This window comes from Dromiciops gliroides, chromosome 2 (genome assembly GCF_019393635.1).
Source record: "Dromiciops gliroides isolate mDroGli1 chromosome 2, mDroGli1.pri, whole genome shotgun sequence".
Lineage (NCBI taxonomy): Eukaryota > Metazoa > Chordata > Mammalia > Microbiotheria > Microbiotheriidae > Dromiciops > Dromiciops gliroides.
In genome coordinates this window covers 266,760,823-266,780,335 of record NC_057862.1, presented here as the reverse complement: position 1 = coordinate 266,780,335, position 19,513 = coordinate 266,760,823, and the positions used below count along the sequence as shown (strand labels likewise).

The window sequence follows — 19,513 nt, the reverse complement described above, 5'->3', positions numbered from 1 at the left end:
GGGTGGCTCTGTAGAATTAATAAAGAAGTCCTGGGGGCAGCTGGATTGGGAGAGAGCCTCAGCCTTAGAAACTTTCATATCATAGACAGTGTCGGGGTTTGACAACTGAATAGGAGAAGACTGAAGGACCATCCCCTGTCTGGGGAAGCCAAGCACAGCTATGCTGACCAGACCTAATCCCAGCCTGCGATTATGGCTGTGGGGAGCTAACACACACCTGGTGAGTACAGTAGCAAAGGGGTGGGGATCCTGCTGGCTGTGGGCATTTGCAGGAGAGCAGTCCCTAGCGTCAGTTCCAGGGCAGAGGCGACAGCTGTAATTTGCAGCCACCTGAGAGAGCAAGATCATTTGCAGGACAGTGTGGCTAGGGACCCTAGCTGTGGTACAGGAGTGGAGAGGAAAGCCCAAATTTAGACCCCAAGACAGACCCCAGAAAAGAACTGCTAAAACCAAATCAACCCAAAATAAATAAAGTGAGTAAGCGAAAGAGAAAGAACCCAACCATAGATAGTTACTATGGGGATAGAGAAGATCTGGGTTCATATTCAGAGGAAGATAATAGAGCTAAAAAAGCCACTCCCTTTTCAATGAGAAACATCAAATGGTCCCAAGCACAAAAAGATTTCTTTGCTGTTATAAATATTAAGGTATAGGTTGGAACTTTTCCCCTCAATAGTTGTCATTTTTCTTTTATAATTCCAAATTAATATTCAACAGCTTAATCATTTCATAACTCCAGCAGAGGATGGATCACAGTTCCTGTCTTCTCAGCCTCTCCAACATTGTTTATTGTCATGGTTTTTTTCCATTTTTGCCAAATAATATGGAGTCAAGTGAAGCATTGGGGTTGTTTTAATTTGCATTTCTTAGTTGACATATACTATCCTTTTGAAGAAAATGAGCCAATCTAGTACAGCTCTATGTGCTCTTGGACAAGATGGGGTATTATAGCAGGGTGTGGTTAGAAAATCTGCCAGTGTTTCCCCAAATTATTCTCCATTCCCTACATTCAGCTTTGTGGCAAATATACCTCACACCTAACCCACTTGAGAGGTGCAGACATTTGCTTCTTCAGAAACCAGGTTGAAAGTAGGCACACTAAATTCCAGCTAGTAGACACACTAAATTTCTGCTAGTTACCAGACTAATACTCTTTATCTATTATTTAGCAAATCATGATATAGTTAGTCACTAGGTAATATTCATAGTACTTAACAATGAGAGTGGTGGTAGATAAAAGATGTTTCCTTAAACAACCATTTGAGCTTTGGTGTTGAACTTGATTGTTTGGTAGTAGACTTGGTCATCTGGAGGCTGAAGAAATCAATCTAAATCTTAACAGCAGTTTTTAAAAAAACCCAAATAATAAACCCCCCATCTCATCACACAATAATAATAAGATGATGTAAGATATGAAAAAGCCAGCTACTTTATCTGTTTTTTAAAAAGGGGTCGGAGGGGCAGCTAGGTGGCACAGTGGATAAAGCACCAGCCCTGGATTCAGGAGTACCTGAGTTCAAATCTGGCCTCAGACACTTGACACTTACTAGCTGTGTGACCCTGAGCAAGTCACTTAACCCCCATTGCCCCGCAAAAAAAAAAAAAAAAAGGGTCGGGAGGGAGGCAAACACAAACTATGAAAAGTTGTTCTGTGTATATCAATAATGACCCAGCAGGCCAATCCCTCCATGAGAGCTAAAGAAACCAGAATAACAAAAAAGCAACATGGATATCTTCATTTTCTGGATTTGGGGCATGTAGTCATGCATTTATTTATTATTTAACATTTATAATTAACAACTCTTTTTATTGATTGGGGAATGCCCCTCAGTGCTACATACTTATTTTAATTCCTTGCATATTCTGTATGGATTGACATCCATTCATTACCAACTCGTGATGTTTTATGCAAATATTTCCCCCAGTTTATCTCTTTTAATTTTCTCTTTACTGATTTTATTCATGTTTTTAATTTTATGTAGCTAAATTATTTTTTCTTTTATAATCTCTATTCCCTGTTTGGTTAAGATTTCTCGCTCTAGTTATAATTCTGCTAATATACTTTTCTATTTTTTTAATCAGTACTCACAAGTTTTGATAAATTTCTATTCCATAATCTTATAATTTATCTCATTACTTCCCTTATGATTTCAGAACTTTTATTCTAGATTAATTTTTATGATCTTTTCTAACTTCCATATACCTTACCTATTATGTGGTTATTTAGAATTATTTCTCTAATTGTTTCTTTGGGTTATTTTGTTAATACAATACTGAAATTAATTTTTATGGTTTATTTTGTAGCCTACTACAAAGAGATTTTTCTAAGCGCACCATTAGGTCATTCACAAACAGGGAGTTTTGTCTCTTATTTATATGTATTTATATATTTATATAAATATTTGTATTATATCTCATATTTACATCTTTAATTTTGTTCTTGTCTTACTACCACAACTAATTTCTAGTGAAATAAAAGTAGGAACGTGAGGCATTCTTGATTTACCTCCTTTTCTGCTGGGTTCTAATGTTTTTCCATTTCAATGCTAGATCTTTGTTCAAAATACATGCTTTCAATATTTCAAGTATTCATTTAAAAAATTGAGAAACACAATGTTTATTTTTATAAAAACCTTTAAGACAACCATGGATCAAAATCATATTCCCCACTTTCACAATGCTAAAAATGACTGACCCTAGAGTTGTCTAGGTCTTAAAACAAAACAAAAAACTGTTTGACCTGTTGTGAAGTCTTTAAGGTTTCTTTATTGTTCTTTTATCAAGTTTGAGTCTTTTTTTTTTAAATTAATAAAGTATTTTTTTCCCGTTACATGTAAAGATAGTTCTCAACTTTTGTTTATACAGACTTTCCAATTTCAGATTTTTCTCCCTCCCTCCTCCCCTAGACAGCAGGTAATCGAATATAGGTTTATACACACACACACACACACACACTAACATTAATCCTATTTCTGCATTAGTCATGTTATAAGAGAAAAATCAGAGCAATGATGAAAAACCTCAAAATAGAAAAAACAACAGCACCAAAAACAAAAGAAATAGTATGGTTCATTCAGCATCTATACTCCACAATTCTTTTTTTTCCCCCTGGATTTGGAGATCCTCTTCCATCATGAGTTCCCTGGAACTCTTCTGTACCATTGCATTGGTGAGAAGAATATAGTCCATCACAGTAGATCAACACTCACTGTTGATGATACTGTGTACAATGTTCTTCTGGTTCTGCTCATCTCACTCATCATCAGCCCACACAAGACCCTCCAGGTTTCTCTGAACTCCTCCTGCTCATCATTTCTTACAGCACAATAGTATGCCATCACATTCATATACCACAACTTGTCCAGCCATTCCCCAATTGATGGGCATCCCCTCAACTTCCAATTCCTTGCCACCACATAAAGAGCAGCTATAAATATTTTTGTACATGTGGGTCCTTTTCCCCTTTCCATGATCTCTTTGGGAAAAAGACCCAAAAGTGGTATTGCTGGGTCAAAGGGTATGCACAGCTTAATCGCCCTTTGGCCATAATTCCAAATTGCTCTCCAGAATGGTTGGATCAGTTCACAGCTCCACCAACAATGCATTAGTGTTCCAATTTTCCCACGGCTTCTCTAGTTTTAGTCTTTTTACTTGTTTATTTTCAATTATTTTAATTGCAAACTTAATTCACTAATCTTTTGTTTTGTTAATAGTTTATCCCTTCCACATCTCTTGGGGTGACAGAAGTGGAGCACTAGTGATCTGGAAAATCCATGTAAATTTTTTTGGCCTTCTCCTTTGGGTGATTCTCCCTGTGGCCTCACAGTATTTTTTTTTTTTTTGGCGGGGCAGTGAGGGTTAAGTAACTTTCCAGCTAGTGTCAAATATCTGAGGTTGGATTTGAACTCAGGTCCTCCTGAATCCAGGGCCAGTGCTCTACCCACTGCACCACCTAGCCGCCCCTGGCCTCACAGTATTTTTAAATTTTATTTTATTTTATTTTTTGGCCGGGCAATGGGGGTTAAGTGACTTGTCCAGGGTCACACAGCTAGTGTCTGAGGCCAGATTTGAACTCAGATACTCCAGGGCCAGCACTTTAACCACTGTGCCATCTAGCTGCCCCTAGCCTCACAGTATTTTAATAAAAAACTTGGAAAACTGAGTCAGAGTCTTATAATTCTATGGGATGCCTCACAATCAATTTGATACTACATTAATACCAGACAAGTGATTATCTAACCTTTGTCTTGAGTCCTCAAAAAGGGAACCAATCACCTCTCTAAGCAATTTTACTTTGGGACAGCTCTAATAGTTAGGAAGTTGAAATACTTGAAGACAGCTCTCGTATCCTGAGTCTTCTCTTCTTTAAGCTAAACATGCCAGGTTTCTTCAACCAAATCTCATATTATGTGGACTCAAGTCTCTTCACCACCCTGGCTGCCCATTCTCCAGACTCTTTTTAGCTTAACAATATCCTTTTTTAAACTGTAAAGCACAGAACTGAACACAAACCTCCAGATAAAGTCTTCTAACAGGGCAAAGTAGACTGGGATCATCATCTCCCTATTTCTGGAAGTTATGACCCTATGAATGCAGGATCAAATTACCTTTCTTGCTTCCAGACACTTCTACTTAGTCATATTATGCTTATTGTCTACTAAACCTCTAGATCTTTTCCAGAACAAACATTATCCCATTGTTTGGCTTATGAAATGGATTTTTTTGGTACCCAATTGCAAGTCTTTACATTTACTGCTAATAAAGTTAATCTTACTACTGCACTGATTAAAAAGTTGAGAGACATAGTTTCAGGGTAATTAACAATTTTATTAATAATGCCAGCAGATTATTAATAAAAAGATAGTGGGGGCAGCTAGATGGTGCAGTGAATAGAGCACCGGCCCTGGAGTCAGGAGTATCCAAGTTCAAATCCGGCCTCAGACACTTAACACTTACTAGCTGTGTGACCCTGGGCAAGTCACTTAACCCCAATTGCCTCACTAAAAAAAAAACCACAAACTAAAAAAAAAATAAATAAAAGGATAGTGGTAGGGCTCACAGTCTAAGAGTTGAGCCCTGCAGAGAGAGACTATCTCCATTCAGATCACCCCCAAGCTTGGGCTATCAATTTAAAGAATGTATTCCCTCTTCAAATACACCCCCCCTCCCCATGACCCTTCCTCCCCTACATCTATATAGACAAAAGGATATGCCTCCACCCAAATTATAAAGAGCCTCACCATAGATTAAATTCTTTGCATGGCTGGATGGTGTCTGACCAAGATGAAGAGAATTAACGCAATCTTATTATAAAGGAGAAACTGGACTTTTTTCCCCCCATGCAGACTTTATTTCATTAACATTTTTGGTGCCTGGCATTTCTCTCCTTTTAAAAAAAATTTAATTTAAAAAATAATAAATATTTTTATTTAAAGTTTTGAGTTCCAAATTTTATCTCTCCTTCCCTCCCTCCCGGAGGCAGCAAGCAATCAGATAAAAGTTATACACATGCAGTAGAGTAAAACATTACCATAGGAGTCATTTTATGAAAGAAAACTTGAATAAAAGAGAAAAAAGAAAGAACAAGAAAAATAGCATGCTTCAGTTTGTGTTCAATCAATATCAGTTCTTTCTTTGTGGGTGGATAGTATGCTTCATCATTAGTCCTTTGGGACTGTTTTGGATCATTGTATTCCTGAGAATAGTTAAGTCATTCACAGTTCTTCATCAAATATTGCTGTCTCTGTGCACAATGTTATGGTCACTTCATGTACATCCGTTCATAAAAGTCTTTCCAGGCCTTTCTGAAATCATCCTGTTTGTCATTTCTTAAAGCACAATAATATTCCATCACCACATACCACAGTTTGTTTAGCCATTCCCCAACTGATGGGTGTTCCTTTGATTTCCAATTCTTTGCCACTACAAAAAGAGCTGTTATACATTATGTGTTGATCAACTGTGACAGACTGGATTCTTCTCACCAATACAATACAAGAAAGTTTCAGGGGACTCATGATGGAAAAGGCTCTCCAAATCCAGAAAAAAAAAAAACAACTATGGAATATGCATGCTGATTGAACCATATTTCTTTTGTTTTTGGTGCTGTTGTTTTTTCTATTTTAAGGTTTTTCCTTATTGCTCTGCATGACTGATGCAGAAATGTGTTTGATGTTGTTATGTATGTGTATGTACATATATGTATAGATATGTATATATGTGTGTACATGTATATATGTATACATGTGAGTATGTGTGTGTGTGTGTGTGTGTGTGTGTGTGTGTGTGTGTGTAGAATATAACCTATATTGGATTGCCTGCTGTCTGGGGGAGGGGGAGAAGGGAGGGAGAAAAAAATTTGAAATTGGAAATCTTATGTAAGCAAATGCTGAAAGCTATCTTTACATGTAACTGGAAAATAATAAATTTTTTTTTAAAGAGCTGTTATAAATATTTTTATACAAATAGGTCTTTTTCTCTTTCTTGGGACTTCTCTGGGATATGAACCTAGCAGTGGTATTGTTGGATCAAAGGTTATGCACAGTTTGATAGCCTTTTGGGCATAGTTCCAAACTGCTCTCCAGAATGTTAGATCTTTTCACAGCTCTACCAACAGTGTCTTAGCGTCCCAGTTTTCCCACATCTTCTCCAACACCCATATTTTCCTTTTTGTTATATTGCCACTCTGATAGGTGAGGTGATACACCTCAGAGTTGAAACTGGACTTAAAAAAAAGTCAGGCCTTAGAAAGGGGAGGGGGCTCTAAATCTCCCCAAGATATTGGTTATTTTTCCAATTACATGTAAAGATAGTTTTTGACATTATTTTTGTAAGATTTTGAATTCCAAATTTTTTCTCCCTCCCTCCCCACCCCAAGACAGCAAGAAATCTGCTATAGTTTACATATGTACAATCATGTTAAACATATTTCCATATTAAGTCATGTTGTGAGAGAAGCAGAAACAACAACAAAAACCCACAAGAAAGATTTTTTTAAAGTGATTATAGTAAACTTCAATCTGCAATTAGATCCATGGTTTTTTTTTCTGGATGTGAAGAGCATTTTCCATCATGAGTCTTTTGACATTGTCTTAGATTCACTGTGTTAGTGAGAAGAGCTAAATCTTTCACAGTTAATCATCACACAATGTCGTTACCTACGTATAATATTCTCTTGGTTTGCTCATCTTACTCAGCATCAGTTCATGTAAGTCTTTCCAGGTTTTTCTGAAATCTTCCCATTTCTCATAGCACGATAGTATACCATTACATTCATATACCATTCACCATTCCCCAAGTGATGGGCAAATCCCCTCAATTTCCAATTCTTTGCCACCACAAAAAGAGGATCTATAAATAATTTTTGTAGATGTGGGTCCTTTCCCCTTTTTTATGATCTCTTTGGGATATGGACCTAGTAGTGGTATGGGTATGTATGCACATTTGATAGCCTTTTGGGAATGGTTCCAAATTGCTCTCCAGATTATCACCACCAATGGCATTACTGTTCTAATTTTCTCTCATCTCCAACATTTAATCATTTTCCTTTTTTTGTCACATTAGCCAATTAGGTGTGAGGTGTTACCTCAGAGTAAGTTTTAATAAGTATTTCTCTAATCAGTAAAGACTGAGAACATTTTTCATATGCTAAAGATAGCTTTCATTTCTTCATCTGAGTTACTTTTTTTTTTTTTTGGTGGGGCAGTGAGGCTTAAGTGACTTGCCCAGGGTCACACAGCTAGTGTCAAGTGTCTGAGGCCACATTTGAACTCAGGTCCTCCTGAATCCAGGGCCAGTGCTTTAATCCACTGCACCAACCTAACTGCCCCCCCCCCCCAATTTCTTCATTTGAAAACTGCCTGTTCATATTCTTTGACCATTTCTCAATTGGGGAATGATTTGTATTCCTTTAAATTTGATTCAGTTCTCTCTATATTTTTAGAAATGAGGACTTGATCAGAAACACTGGTTGTAAAAATTGTTTCCCAGCTTTGTTGCTTTCCTTCTAATATCGGCTGCATTGCTTCCATTTGTACAAAACCTTTTTAATTTAATGTAATCAAACTGATCCATTTTACATTTCATAATGTTCTTTATCTCAACTTTGGTCATAAATTCTTCCCTTCTTTATAGATCTGACAAGTAAACTATTCCTTTCATTTTTAAATTTGCTTTATGGTAGGTATCACCCTCTATGTCTAAGATCATGAACTCATTTTGAATTTACCATGGTATATGGTGTAAGATGTTGGCCAATGCCTAGTTTTTTGCCACACTATTTTCCAGTTATCCCAAAAGTTTATTGTCAAATAGTGAGCTCTTATCCTGGAGGCTAGTTTTGGAGTTTATCAAACAGGAGATTGCTATGTTCATTACTACTGTTTTCTGTGTCTAGCTTATTCCACTGATACACAACTCCATTTCTTAGCCAGTACCCAAATAGTTTTGATGGTTGCTGCTTTATATATATTTATAGATCTGGTATGGCTTTGCATTTTTTGTCATTGTTCCCTTGATAGTTTTGACTTTTTTGTTTTACTACATGAATTATCATTATTTTTCTAGCTATATGAAATAATTTTTCCATAGTTTGATTGGTATGGCACTGAATAAATAAATTTAGGCAGACTTACTTGTCATTTTTATTGTATTAGTGTGGCCTACCCATTAGCAACTGATATCCTTCATTTGCTTAGATCTGATTTTATTTGTGTTGAAAAGTATTTTGTTATTGTCTTCATATAGCTACTGAGTTTATCTTGGCAGGTAGATTCCAAATTTTATATTGCCTATAGTTATTAAAATGGAATTTCTCTTTCTATCTCTTGCTGTTGGAAATATACAGAAACGCTGATAATTTATGTGGGTTTATTTTATATCCTGGCAACTTTATTAAAGGTTGTTAATTATTTCAAGTAGGTTTTTGGGTTGATTCTTTAGGATTTTCTAAGCATGTCATCATATCATCTGCAAAAGATTGTAGTTTTGTTTCTTCCTTGCCTCTTTTAATTCCTTCAATTTCTTTTTCTTCTCTTATTGCTAAAGATAACATCTCTAGTACAATACTGAAATAACAGTGGTAATAATGGACATCCTTGTTTCACTCCCTGATCTTATGGGAATGCTTCTAACTTGTCCCCAATTACATACAATGATTGCTGATGTTTTTAGATAGATACTGTTTATTGTCTTAAGGAAAGCTCCTTTATTCCTATGCTCTCTAGTGTTTTAAGCTTTCTCTGAATCTATTGAGGGTAATCATAATTTTGGTTAGTTTTGTTATTGATCGGGTCAAGTATGCTAATCGTTTCCTAATATTGAATCAGAACCTCATTCCTGGTATAAATCTTACCTGATCATAGTGTATTATCCTGGTGATAAATTGCTGTAACCTCTTTGCGAATATTCTATTTAGAATTTTTCCATTAATATTCATTAGGGAAATTGAGCTATAATTTTCTGTTTTGGCTCTGCGTGGTAATCAGCACACCTGTTTCATGAAAGTAATGTGGTAGGATTCCTTCTTCACCTATTTTTCCAAATAGTTTGTTGTTGCAGTATTGGAATTAACAGTTTTTTAAATGTTTGGTAGAATATACGCTTGTTAACCCATCTGGCCTGGAGATTTTTTCTTAAGGAATTCATTGATGGCTTGTTCAATTTCTTTATTAAAATGGGCTTATTTAAATATTCTTTTTCGTCTTCTGTAATCTAGGCAATTTATATTTTTGTAAATATGTATCCATTTAATTTACATTGTCAAATTTATTGGCATAGATTGGACAAAATAGTTCTAATTCTTGCTTTAATTTCCTCTTAGTTAATGGTGAATTCACCCTTTTCAGTTTTGATACTGGTAATTTTCTTCTTTCTTTTTTTTGCAGGGCAATGAGGGGTTAAGTGACTTGCCCAGGGTCACACAGCTTTAAGTACCTGAGGCCAGATTTGAACTCAGGTCCTCCTGAATCCAGGGCCGTGCTCTATTCACTGTACCACCTAGCTGCCCCCAAGAAGCGTATCATATTTAATTTTTCTAAAATTCTACTCACCTCCTTAACTTTTTTCTCATTTATTTTGTGGTTAGATTTATCTAGTTCTGAGAGGAGGAGGTTGAGGTTCCCACTAATATAGGTTTGTTGTCTATGTCTTCAGTAACTCACTTAACTTCTCTAAGAATTTGTATGCCATACCACTTGGAACGTATAGGTTTAGTATTGACTGATATTTCATTGTCTATGGTGCCTTTTAGGCAAGATGTAGTTTCCTTCCCTTTCTCTTTTTATCAGATCTATCTTTGCTTTCACTTTGTCTGAGATAAGGCTTGCTACCCTTGCTTTTTGTACTTCAGCTGAAGCATATTATATTCTGCTCTGGCCTTTACTCTGTGGGTTTCTCTCTGCTTCAAATGTGCTTCCTAGAAACAAGATATAGTAGGATTCTAATTTTAATCCAGTCTGCTATGGTTCCATCTAGAGGAGAGTTCATCCCATTCACATTCACAGTTATAATTAGTAACCTCCATCCTATTTTTCCGCCCTTGTTTAAACTTTTCTCATCTTTTTCCATCTGTCCCTTCTGACCAACACCTCCTCCCCTCCATGTACTCTCTTTTCTATCAGTCCCACCTTCCCTTTTCTCATCCCCTTTTGCCTCTTAGTTTTGCCTTCCTTTCTCTCAGCACCCCACCCTTGTTCTTAACCCTTTTACTTCCCTACAGGTAAGATAAATTTCTATGTCAGTGTGTGTTTATTCCCTCTTTGAGCCAAATCTGATGAGAGTAAGGTTGAAACAATGGTCATTCCTCCCTTCTTTTCCCTCTATTGTAATAGGTCTTTGTGATGTGATTTACCCCACTCTGCCTCCCCTTTCCTCTTCTCCCAGTATAATCATTTTTATCACCCTTTTAAAAAAAATATCATCACATCAAAATCAACTTATATCCCATACCTTCTGTCTATGCATATTCCTGTATGTTTTAATAGAGATACAGTTCTCAAGAGTTGCAAGTCTCTTCTTCCCCTGTAGGGATGTAAACATTTTAACCTTATTGAATAATACATTTTATTCCCCCCTCCCCCACCTCCCTGCTTTACCTTTGTATGCTTCTCTTGAGTCTTGTATTTGAAGACTGAATTTTCTGTTCAGTTCTGGACTTTTCATTAGTTACGTTTTAAAGTTCCCTATTTCATTGAACGCCTATGCCTATCTTTTTCCCTGAAAATTATGCTTAATTTTGCTAGGTAGCACATTCTTGGTTGTAATCCAAGCTCCTTTGTCATCTGGAATATTCCAAGCCTTCTGATCCTTTAATGTTGAAGTTGCCAGGTCCTGTGTAATCCTCTTTATTGCTCCTTGATATTTAATTGTTTCTTTCTAGCTGCTGGAAGTATATTCTCCTTTATCTGATAATTCTGGGATTTGGCTACAATATTCCTTGGAGTCTTCCTTTTGGGGTCTCTTTCAGGAGGTGATTAGTGGATTCTTTCAGTGAATATTTCTTCTTTTGGTTCTAAGACATTGAGGCAGTTCTTGATAATGTGAAATATGCTGTGCAGGCTCTTTTTTTTTATCATGGCCTTCAGGTTTCCAATACCTCTTAAATTGTCCCTCCTGGATCTATTTTCCAAGTCTGTTGTTTTTCTGAATAGGGATTTTATGTTTCATCTACTTTTACATTCTTTTGATTCTGCTTTACTTCTTCCTGATGTCTCATTGAGTCATTAGCTTCCATCTGTCCAATTCTGATTCTTAAGGAATTATTTTCCTAGTCAGCTTTTGGCACCTCCTCGTCATATTGTTTGTTTTTAAGTTTGAACTATGAAACTGATTTGTATTGCCTATCCTCTGCTATATGTTTGCATTTAAGTTAAATGGTCAAACTGATTTGTATCATTCTAATGAACTGATAATGTCCTGCACAGGTAAACTGAAAGTTAATCAATCTAGACCTGACTGATTTACCAACAGAAACCTAAAACTTGGATAACTAAAAGCATGTAATCAGTGAGCACAGAAACTTTACTAAACAAAAGGGGTTCTGACCTTCTTTGGAAGGAGTCTTTGCATATACATGTCCTGCTTTCTCTTGGGACAATAAACTGGTGCTGTGTTTTCCTAAGTGCTCTCTGATCTAGTCCATGAATTTCTCCATTTTCCATAGGTGACAGTTATGGGGAAAAAAATTATACACACACAACACATTTTTATATTTACATTTCCACATTGTCTACCATTGCCCAGAAACCTCTTCACCCTGGAAGCTTCACAAACTGGAATTACCCTCTATCCTTTGACCTCCCCCTCTGATTCCCTCTAGAACCTTCATTTTAAGAAAGATGTCAAGATCACCCATGTTTTCATCACTCCAAAGGTCGTACTTCTGATTCGTCTCCCAGCTTTCTTTAGTACTTACATCTCCTTCCCTCCTTGCCCACTTCCTTTATGAGATGTCTTTCTATGGTTGAGTTTGTATTTCTATTTCCAGAATTTAGCACAGTTCCTGGCATATTCCATATTGAACAAGTATCCTGCCTTTGAGGGAAGGGGTGAAAATAACTAATACATCACACCAAGTCTCTTGCCTCTACTGGAAAAGGAGAAACACTACTCCAGCTTTTGGGAAAGGGGATTAAACAATCATTACTTCATGGAATACTATTGTGCTGTAAGAAACGATGAGCAGGAGGAATTCAGAGAAACCTGATGTTGACTGAGGAGGAGCAGAACCAGGAAAACACTGTACACAGTAACAGAAACATTGTGTGATGGAACAATGGTGATAGACTTGGCTCTTCTCAGCAGTGCAACAATCCAAAACAGTTTCAAAGAACTCATGATAGAAAATATTCTCAACATCCAGAAAAAAGAACTGTGAATTGTGAATGCAGAATTGAATCATACTGTTTCTACTTTTGGACTGTTTTTTAATTTCTTCTTGTTTGAGGGTTTTTGGGGGTTTTTTTTGTGCTCTGATTCTTCTTTCACAGATGACTAATGCAGAAATATGTTTGATGTGACTGTACATATTACAACCTATATCAGACTGCTTTCTGTCTTGGGGAGGAGGAAGGGAAGGGAGGCGGGGGAGAGAAGAAAAATTTGGAGCTAAAAATCCAGTGTAAACAAATGTTGAAAACTATCCTTATATGTAATATATAACTGGAAAATAATAAAATAAATTTTGTTTTGTTTGTTTGGTTTTTGGTCTGTTTTTGCAGAGCATTGAAGGTTAAGTGACTTGTCCAGGGTCACACAGCTAGTAAGTAATCAAGTGTCTGAAGCCTGATTTGAACTCAGGTCTTCCTGAATCCAGGGCAGGTGCTTTATCCACTGTGCCACCTTAGCTGCCCCCTAAAATAAATTTTTTTTTTAAAGAAACACAAAAAACCTAATCATTACTTCAGCTCCAAACAAGTGTCTACTCAACTGACCTGACCAAGGGAGTCTGAAAGATTCCACGCAAGACCTACAATGAAAACCTACTCAAACTCATCCCTCAATGACTAACAAACTCTCCCCAACACAGCAATTCAGAATCCCCAGCTGTCACTCCATTCCTGCCATCCACTGCCTGAACTTATTCCTACTCCTTAAACCTCCCTCATCCCAATTCCCACTCTAAAGCCACCTATTCAGTGCTCCACAGGCAACAAACTTATTTGATCCTAAATCTTTTACTTTTCCATTCCTTCCATCTCATTAAGGCCTGACTCCCTCCTGAAAACCATAGCCTCCCTGGCCACCTTTTCCAAGTCAGTAGATGAGTTAGGGGAGTTGGAATACTTCTTGTTCCCCACTGCCATTTCCAGGTTTTCCCCCTACCACCATCAACTCCCTAATCTTTTCTCCTTTGAGGAACCATTCAGTCCCTTATCTACTGTCCAATAAAATTCTGCTAGCTGTTGTCTGCCAAGTTCCATGGGGACTTCCATTTCTCTCTCCATGACTTCAATGCCTAGCTCACAATTTTTCTCTTCTCCCCAAAACCTGCCCTCACACTAGGGCAACATATTGACACTCCTTCTTAATGATTTCCTGTGAACTCCATCCTACCTCAGCCACAGAGATGGTCATAGCCTTGATCATGCCATTACTCACAAAGCATTACTTTAATGTTCAAGAACTCTGAAATTCCCTTATCTGATGATGTATTGGCATTTTATCTCTTTCTCCCTTCCAAAAAGACAAATTCTATTCTTCATCCACACTACAACCTCCAAAATCTTAACCCCTCAGTTCTCATCCCAGGCCATCACCCTTACACTAGCTACACTCTCTTCTTTCTGAGAGGGTCTTCTCCCCTAATGCTTTCTACCACTATCTCATGAGAAGACTCAGCTCTTCTTGCAAAAACAATCCTCTCTACGTGAACAAGTGATGCCATTGCACTGTCTCTTTAGTAAACTGCTTCCTCAATCATCCCCACTTTCTCACTTATATTTAATATCTCCCTGCCTACTTCCAGACTACCTAGAAACATGCCTATGTCTACCTTACCCTCAAAAAAACCCTCACGTGGTCTATCTAATCTCTGAAAGCTCCTGTCCCATATTCTCCTACCTTTTGTGGCTAAATTCCTTTGGAAGGCCAGTAGGTGTCTCTACTTCCTCTCCTCCTCATCTTTCTTTTTTTTTGTTTGTTTGTTTGTGTTTTTTTTTGTGGGGCAATGAGGGTTAAGTGACTTGCCCAGGGTCACACAGCCAGCGTCAAGTGTCTGAGGCTGGATTTGAACTCAGGTCCTCCTGAATCCAAGGCCAGTGCTTTATCCACTGCGCCACCTAGCTGCCCCCTATCCTCTCATTTCTTAACTTTTCTACAGACTGATTTCTGACTTTATCTTAAATAAAACTGGCTTTCCCCTCCAAAATCACTAATGACCTCTTTATTCTAAACTTGATGGCCTGTTTTCAATCATCACCCTTCTTTTCAGTCTGTAGATTACCCTCTTCCTGCTTGATAAACTCTTCTAAGTTTTTGTGAGAGGATTTTCTCCTGATTCTGCTCCTATCTAACCACTCCCTCTCAGTACTTTACTGGATCTTCATCCGGGTCACATCTACTCAAGAGTTGGTATCCCACCGGGCTTTGTCCTGGGTCTTCTCCCTCCATAATGCTGTGTTTAACTTAGTGATCTCATCAGGTCCCAGGGATTCAAATATCATCTCTATACGATGATTCCAAAATCTACTTATCTTACCCTAACCTTTCAGTTATTTAACCTCTCCAGTCTTGAATCTCCAACTGCCTACTGCCATCTCAAACTGGCTGTCCCATAAACGTCTTAAATTCAACATGTCCAAAATTGAACTCATTATCTTCCCTCTTCTCCATGCCCCTTCCTAATTTTCCTATTATAGTAGAGAGTACCACCAACCTCCCAATCATCCAGTCTTCCAATCCTGGTCATTCTCTCTCATCCCCTTCCCCCCATAAACAATCTGTTGCCAAGGCATGTCAATTCTACCTTCTTAACATTTCTGGCACATGCTCCCTTCTCTCCTCTGAAATGCTACCACCTTGTTTTTGGAGGGTATCATCTCATAACTGGATTGTTGCAAAAGCTTGTTGGTGAATCCGTCTACCAGACAGATAAATACAAAATCTATTTGGCATTCAAAGTCCTTCATAACCCCCTTCCCTCACCTTTCCATTCTTAAACCTTATACTACACCACCCCCCCCCTCCACCTATGTAATCAGCCAAGGCACTCCATCTCCCACATATGGGCATTTTCATTTGCTATCCCCCCCATGCACAGAATATTCTCTTCCCTCCTCATCTTTGGCCATGGCTTTCCCAGGCTTATCTCAAGTTCTAGATAAAAATCCCACTTTTTATAGGGAGCTTTCCCCAATCCCTCTTAATGCTAACGTCTTCTTTATTTCCTATTTATTTCACATCTATTTTGTTTGTATGTAGTTATTTGAATGCTGCCTCTCCCATTAGATTGTGAGTTCCTCTGTTTTTTTTCTGTCTTGGTATCCTCGGTACTCAGCAGTGCAGGTGCTTAATAAATATTTACTGACAAAATGACTGACATAGTAAGTCCTCAATAAATGCTTGTTGACTTGATTTGAAATAGGATTGGAAAGGTAGTTGGGCAGTTCAATTGTGGAGTGTCTTAAGATTCCAGACTAAGGAGTTTGTATTTTATCCTAGAGACAATAGGTCTCTAATTGATGATTAGGGATGGGGAGAGTCAGATTTATGTTTTAGGAATATCAATTTGGCATCTCTGTGGAGGATGGACTGTAGGCAGCAAGACAATGGGTTTTTTTGGTAATATTTCTGGCAAGAGATGACAAGGGTCTGAATTAAAAGTGAAGAGGAAAAAAATTTAAGAGGTATGGAAATGGGATGAGCAAGACCTAGCAAAAAAATGGTTGAATGGGTAAAAGGGGAAAGATATATATTAAAAAAAAGGGAAAAGCCAGGGTTAACTTCAGGATCCGGCACCTGGAGTTTCCACATCTCTAAAACCAGAGTTATAACTATCTCACAAGCCTGTTAGAAAGGTCAAATGGGATAAAGCATATAAGATGTGTTGTAAACTTTACATATAATGCACCATCAATATAGCTAAACAACTAACCCCCCCTCAGATCTTTTTCACTTCTCAATCTTGTACTTGTGTCTGAAGCCGAGTAAATAACTAAGCTCCTTGAGTAGTTGTAATATTTAATTTTTTGTCTTTGTATTCCCAGTGGCCGGAATATAGTAGATAATTTATCAAATTTAATCTATATTTTGCTCACCATTCTAACTTGCTGAAATTTTTTTACATCCTGATATCCAACATGTGGCACTTGAAGGTACTTTTTAATGGTACTTTACTATTACTCAACTTGACAGGAATTTAAAATCTCCTTTCCCCTCCCCTTTTCATTCAAGGAGCTGCTTAGGTGTCAGTGGATAGTGTGACAAGCCTAGAACCTGGAAGACCTGAGTTCAAATCAGACCATAGACATTTACTAGCTATGTGACCCGACAAGTCACTTTACCCTTCTTACCTCAGTTTCATCATTTGTAAAATAAGCTGGAGAAAGAAATGGCAGAGCACTCCAGTATCTTTACCAAGAAAAGCCCAAATGGGATGGCAACTGAAAAAATGACTAAACAACAACTTTGCTTTACAATTCTTCCCTATAATGTCACTTGATACTAGCTGATCATTCTGATAGCTCAATTTTTTTTTTAAGTGAGGCAAATGGGGTTAAGTGACTTGCCCAGGGTCACACAGCTAGTAAGTGTTAAGTGTCTGAGGCCAGATTTGAACTCAGGTCCTCCTGACTCCAGGGCCGGTGCTCTATCCACTGCGCCACCTACCTGCCCCCATAGCTCAAATTTTAGGACAAAAAGTATTTGCTTAAAGTCTCACATTGAAAATTAGGAAGGCAAATAAACCAATATGTAAAACCATAGAGACCTCCCCCGCCACTGTGTAAATATCCAAATAAGAGCTGTTAGACAAATTTCACAACACTTAAATGATTTTTTAAAATATAACATAAAAATGGCATTGGTTTCAGTTAAGTAGCAAAACCCTCAAAATTTTCATACTTAATACATCCATTACTTTTCTTGCTAATCTTGTAAAAGGTTCTTAAAAACAAACACAACTGACTATACTGTAAATCTTACTTAGCTCTTGTTTGTCACTTCTGAATACAAGAAAACAAGACTTTTTTTTTTTGCAGGGCAATGAGGGTTAAGTGACTTGCCCAGGGTCACACAGCTAGTGTCAAGTGTCTGAAGCTGGATTTGAACTCAGGTCCTCCTGAATTCAGGGCTAGTGCTCTATCCACTGCAACACCTAGCTGCCCAGAAAACAGGATTAAAAAAAAAAAACACTACTGTTTTCAGTCTTCTTAGGACCTATGTAAAACAACCTAGTGAACCAAAACGTGTAGCAGTGATTCTTAACATCAAAAGACAGATTTTGTCACGACAGAATATCTAAACTTAATAAAATCACTAAGTATATCTAAACTTAAGTTTAAAAAAATTTTCTGACATAACAGAGCCCAGCCTTGGTTCTACCAACAGACATTCTCGAGTTACTTTTTTCCTTCTGGTGTCCTGATCTCCAGAAAAGAACAACTACTCAAATAACTGCAGGACTGGGCTCCCTTGGTTTAAGAGTGTAAAGGATGGCATCTTTGAATAACATGCTTACTTTTCAGGCTCATCTTGAAATAGTTCTTTCATTTGTTTCCTCAAATACATTTTTGGGTTGAGTATGGACTTGGAAAGTTTTGATCACTAATAATATCAGATTTCTTTTTAGCACCAGACATTCATACTTCTGAAACCAAGAAATTATTTCCATATGTTCACGAAGACTTTAAGAAAAGTCAACTACAAATCAGGTAAAGTGCAATTTAGGTAAACCACAACAAAAATAGTAAACACAAACAAAAGCATTGGCTACGGAAGCATTCTGAAATATTTTCAAGTCACTATTACTCCCTCTATTAATCTCAAAGAGTCAAAATTTTTAGATGGAAATTCTTAATCATCTCTCTCCTCCACCAATCAGAATTCTACCTAACTTTGGAAAATTACAAGTGCACTTGCAAAGTCCTGTCCTCCTAGTCCTGAGGTATTTTATCTTTGGCAACAACTTCGGACTATCTGTCCCAGAAGGTATTTCTGAAACCGAGTATGGCTTTCAAAAGGGACGATGGTAAAAAACCCAAATCCTTAGCCCAGCTACTACACGGCAAGGGAACCTTGTTTCGGCCACGCTTGGCTCGAAGCACCACAGAAGAGGCAGCAGGAGGCAAAACAGCCTGGGGTATCTTGACTTCCTCCCTCCGCACCCGCTCGGGTCCGCAGAGAGAAACGATCTTCGGGCCACCGCTTCAGCTCAGAGGCAGTTCTCCCTCCGAAACCTCACTTTACCAGGGAAGTCCAGGCGACCCCGGGCCAGAGGAGGAGTCTGGAAGGAGCCAGGCTGAGGCCTCGGGACCACCCCTAGGCCGGACTGTGACGGTGTGAAGGCCTATCTCTGGCCAGGCAGTTGCTTGATACTCCCCGGGGTCGGACTTACCTCGGCATCTTCTTTGGACTGTGGTAGGGTGGGAAACTCCAATTTCACGTCCTCCATTGCCCCAGCCAGCTGGTTGGTATGGTTTAAAGGGCCGGCGGACCGTCCAGTCCGAAACCCTCAGGAAGGCTGGGGGACTGCTAGCGGCGGCTGCAGCAGACAAGAGGGACGGGGGTGGGGGGTGGCGGGGATACAGGCTGGCTACTGACACACGAAGGCCACTAGTTCCCGGCGACTCCGGCGGCGGCGACAGCGGCGCAGCTGAGCGTTGGGTAGCTCGTGCTCCGCCGCCATGCTGTTCCTCACCACCCCCCTACCCCGCCCCTTCAGCCTCCAGCACTCCTAAGCAGCACGGTTCAGTTCACCCGGGCCAAGGCAAGCACCAGATCTCCCTCCGCCCGCCCAACCAACGCAAGACCACGTAAAATGTTGCCCTACCCTCCCGCCGCCAAGTGTCACTGCGCA

At 38.5% G+C, this 19,513-nt stretch overlaps 1 protein-coding gene across 2 annotated transcripts in view; it reads right to left on the bottom strand.

The window, feature by feature from the left end:
* The window catches only part of STYX (serine/threonine/tyrosine interacting protein), a 68,193-nt gene extending 48,680 nt beyond the window's left edge, over window positions 1-19,513 (bottom strand). Inside the window, exon 1 of one of the 2 annotated variants that reach the window (XM_043983028.1) lies at window positions 19,052-19,513. In XM_043983028.1, the coding sequence (XP_043838963.1) occupies window positions 19,052-19,108 (57 nt within the window). In that variant the 5' untranslated portion in view covers window positions 19,109-19,513. The remainder of the gene's footprint in view (window positions 1-19,051) is intronic. The other variant, XM_043983027.1, reaches the window with a different exon arrangement.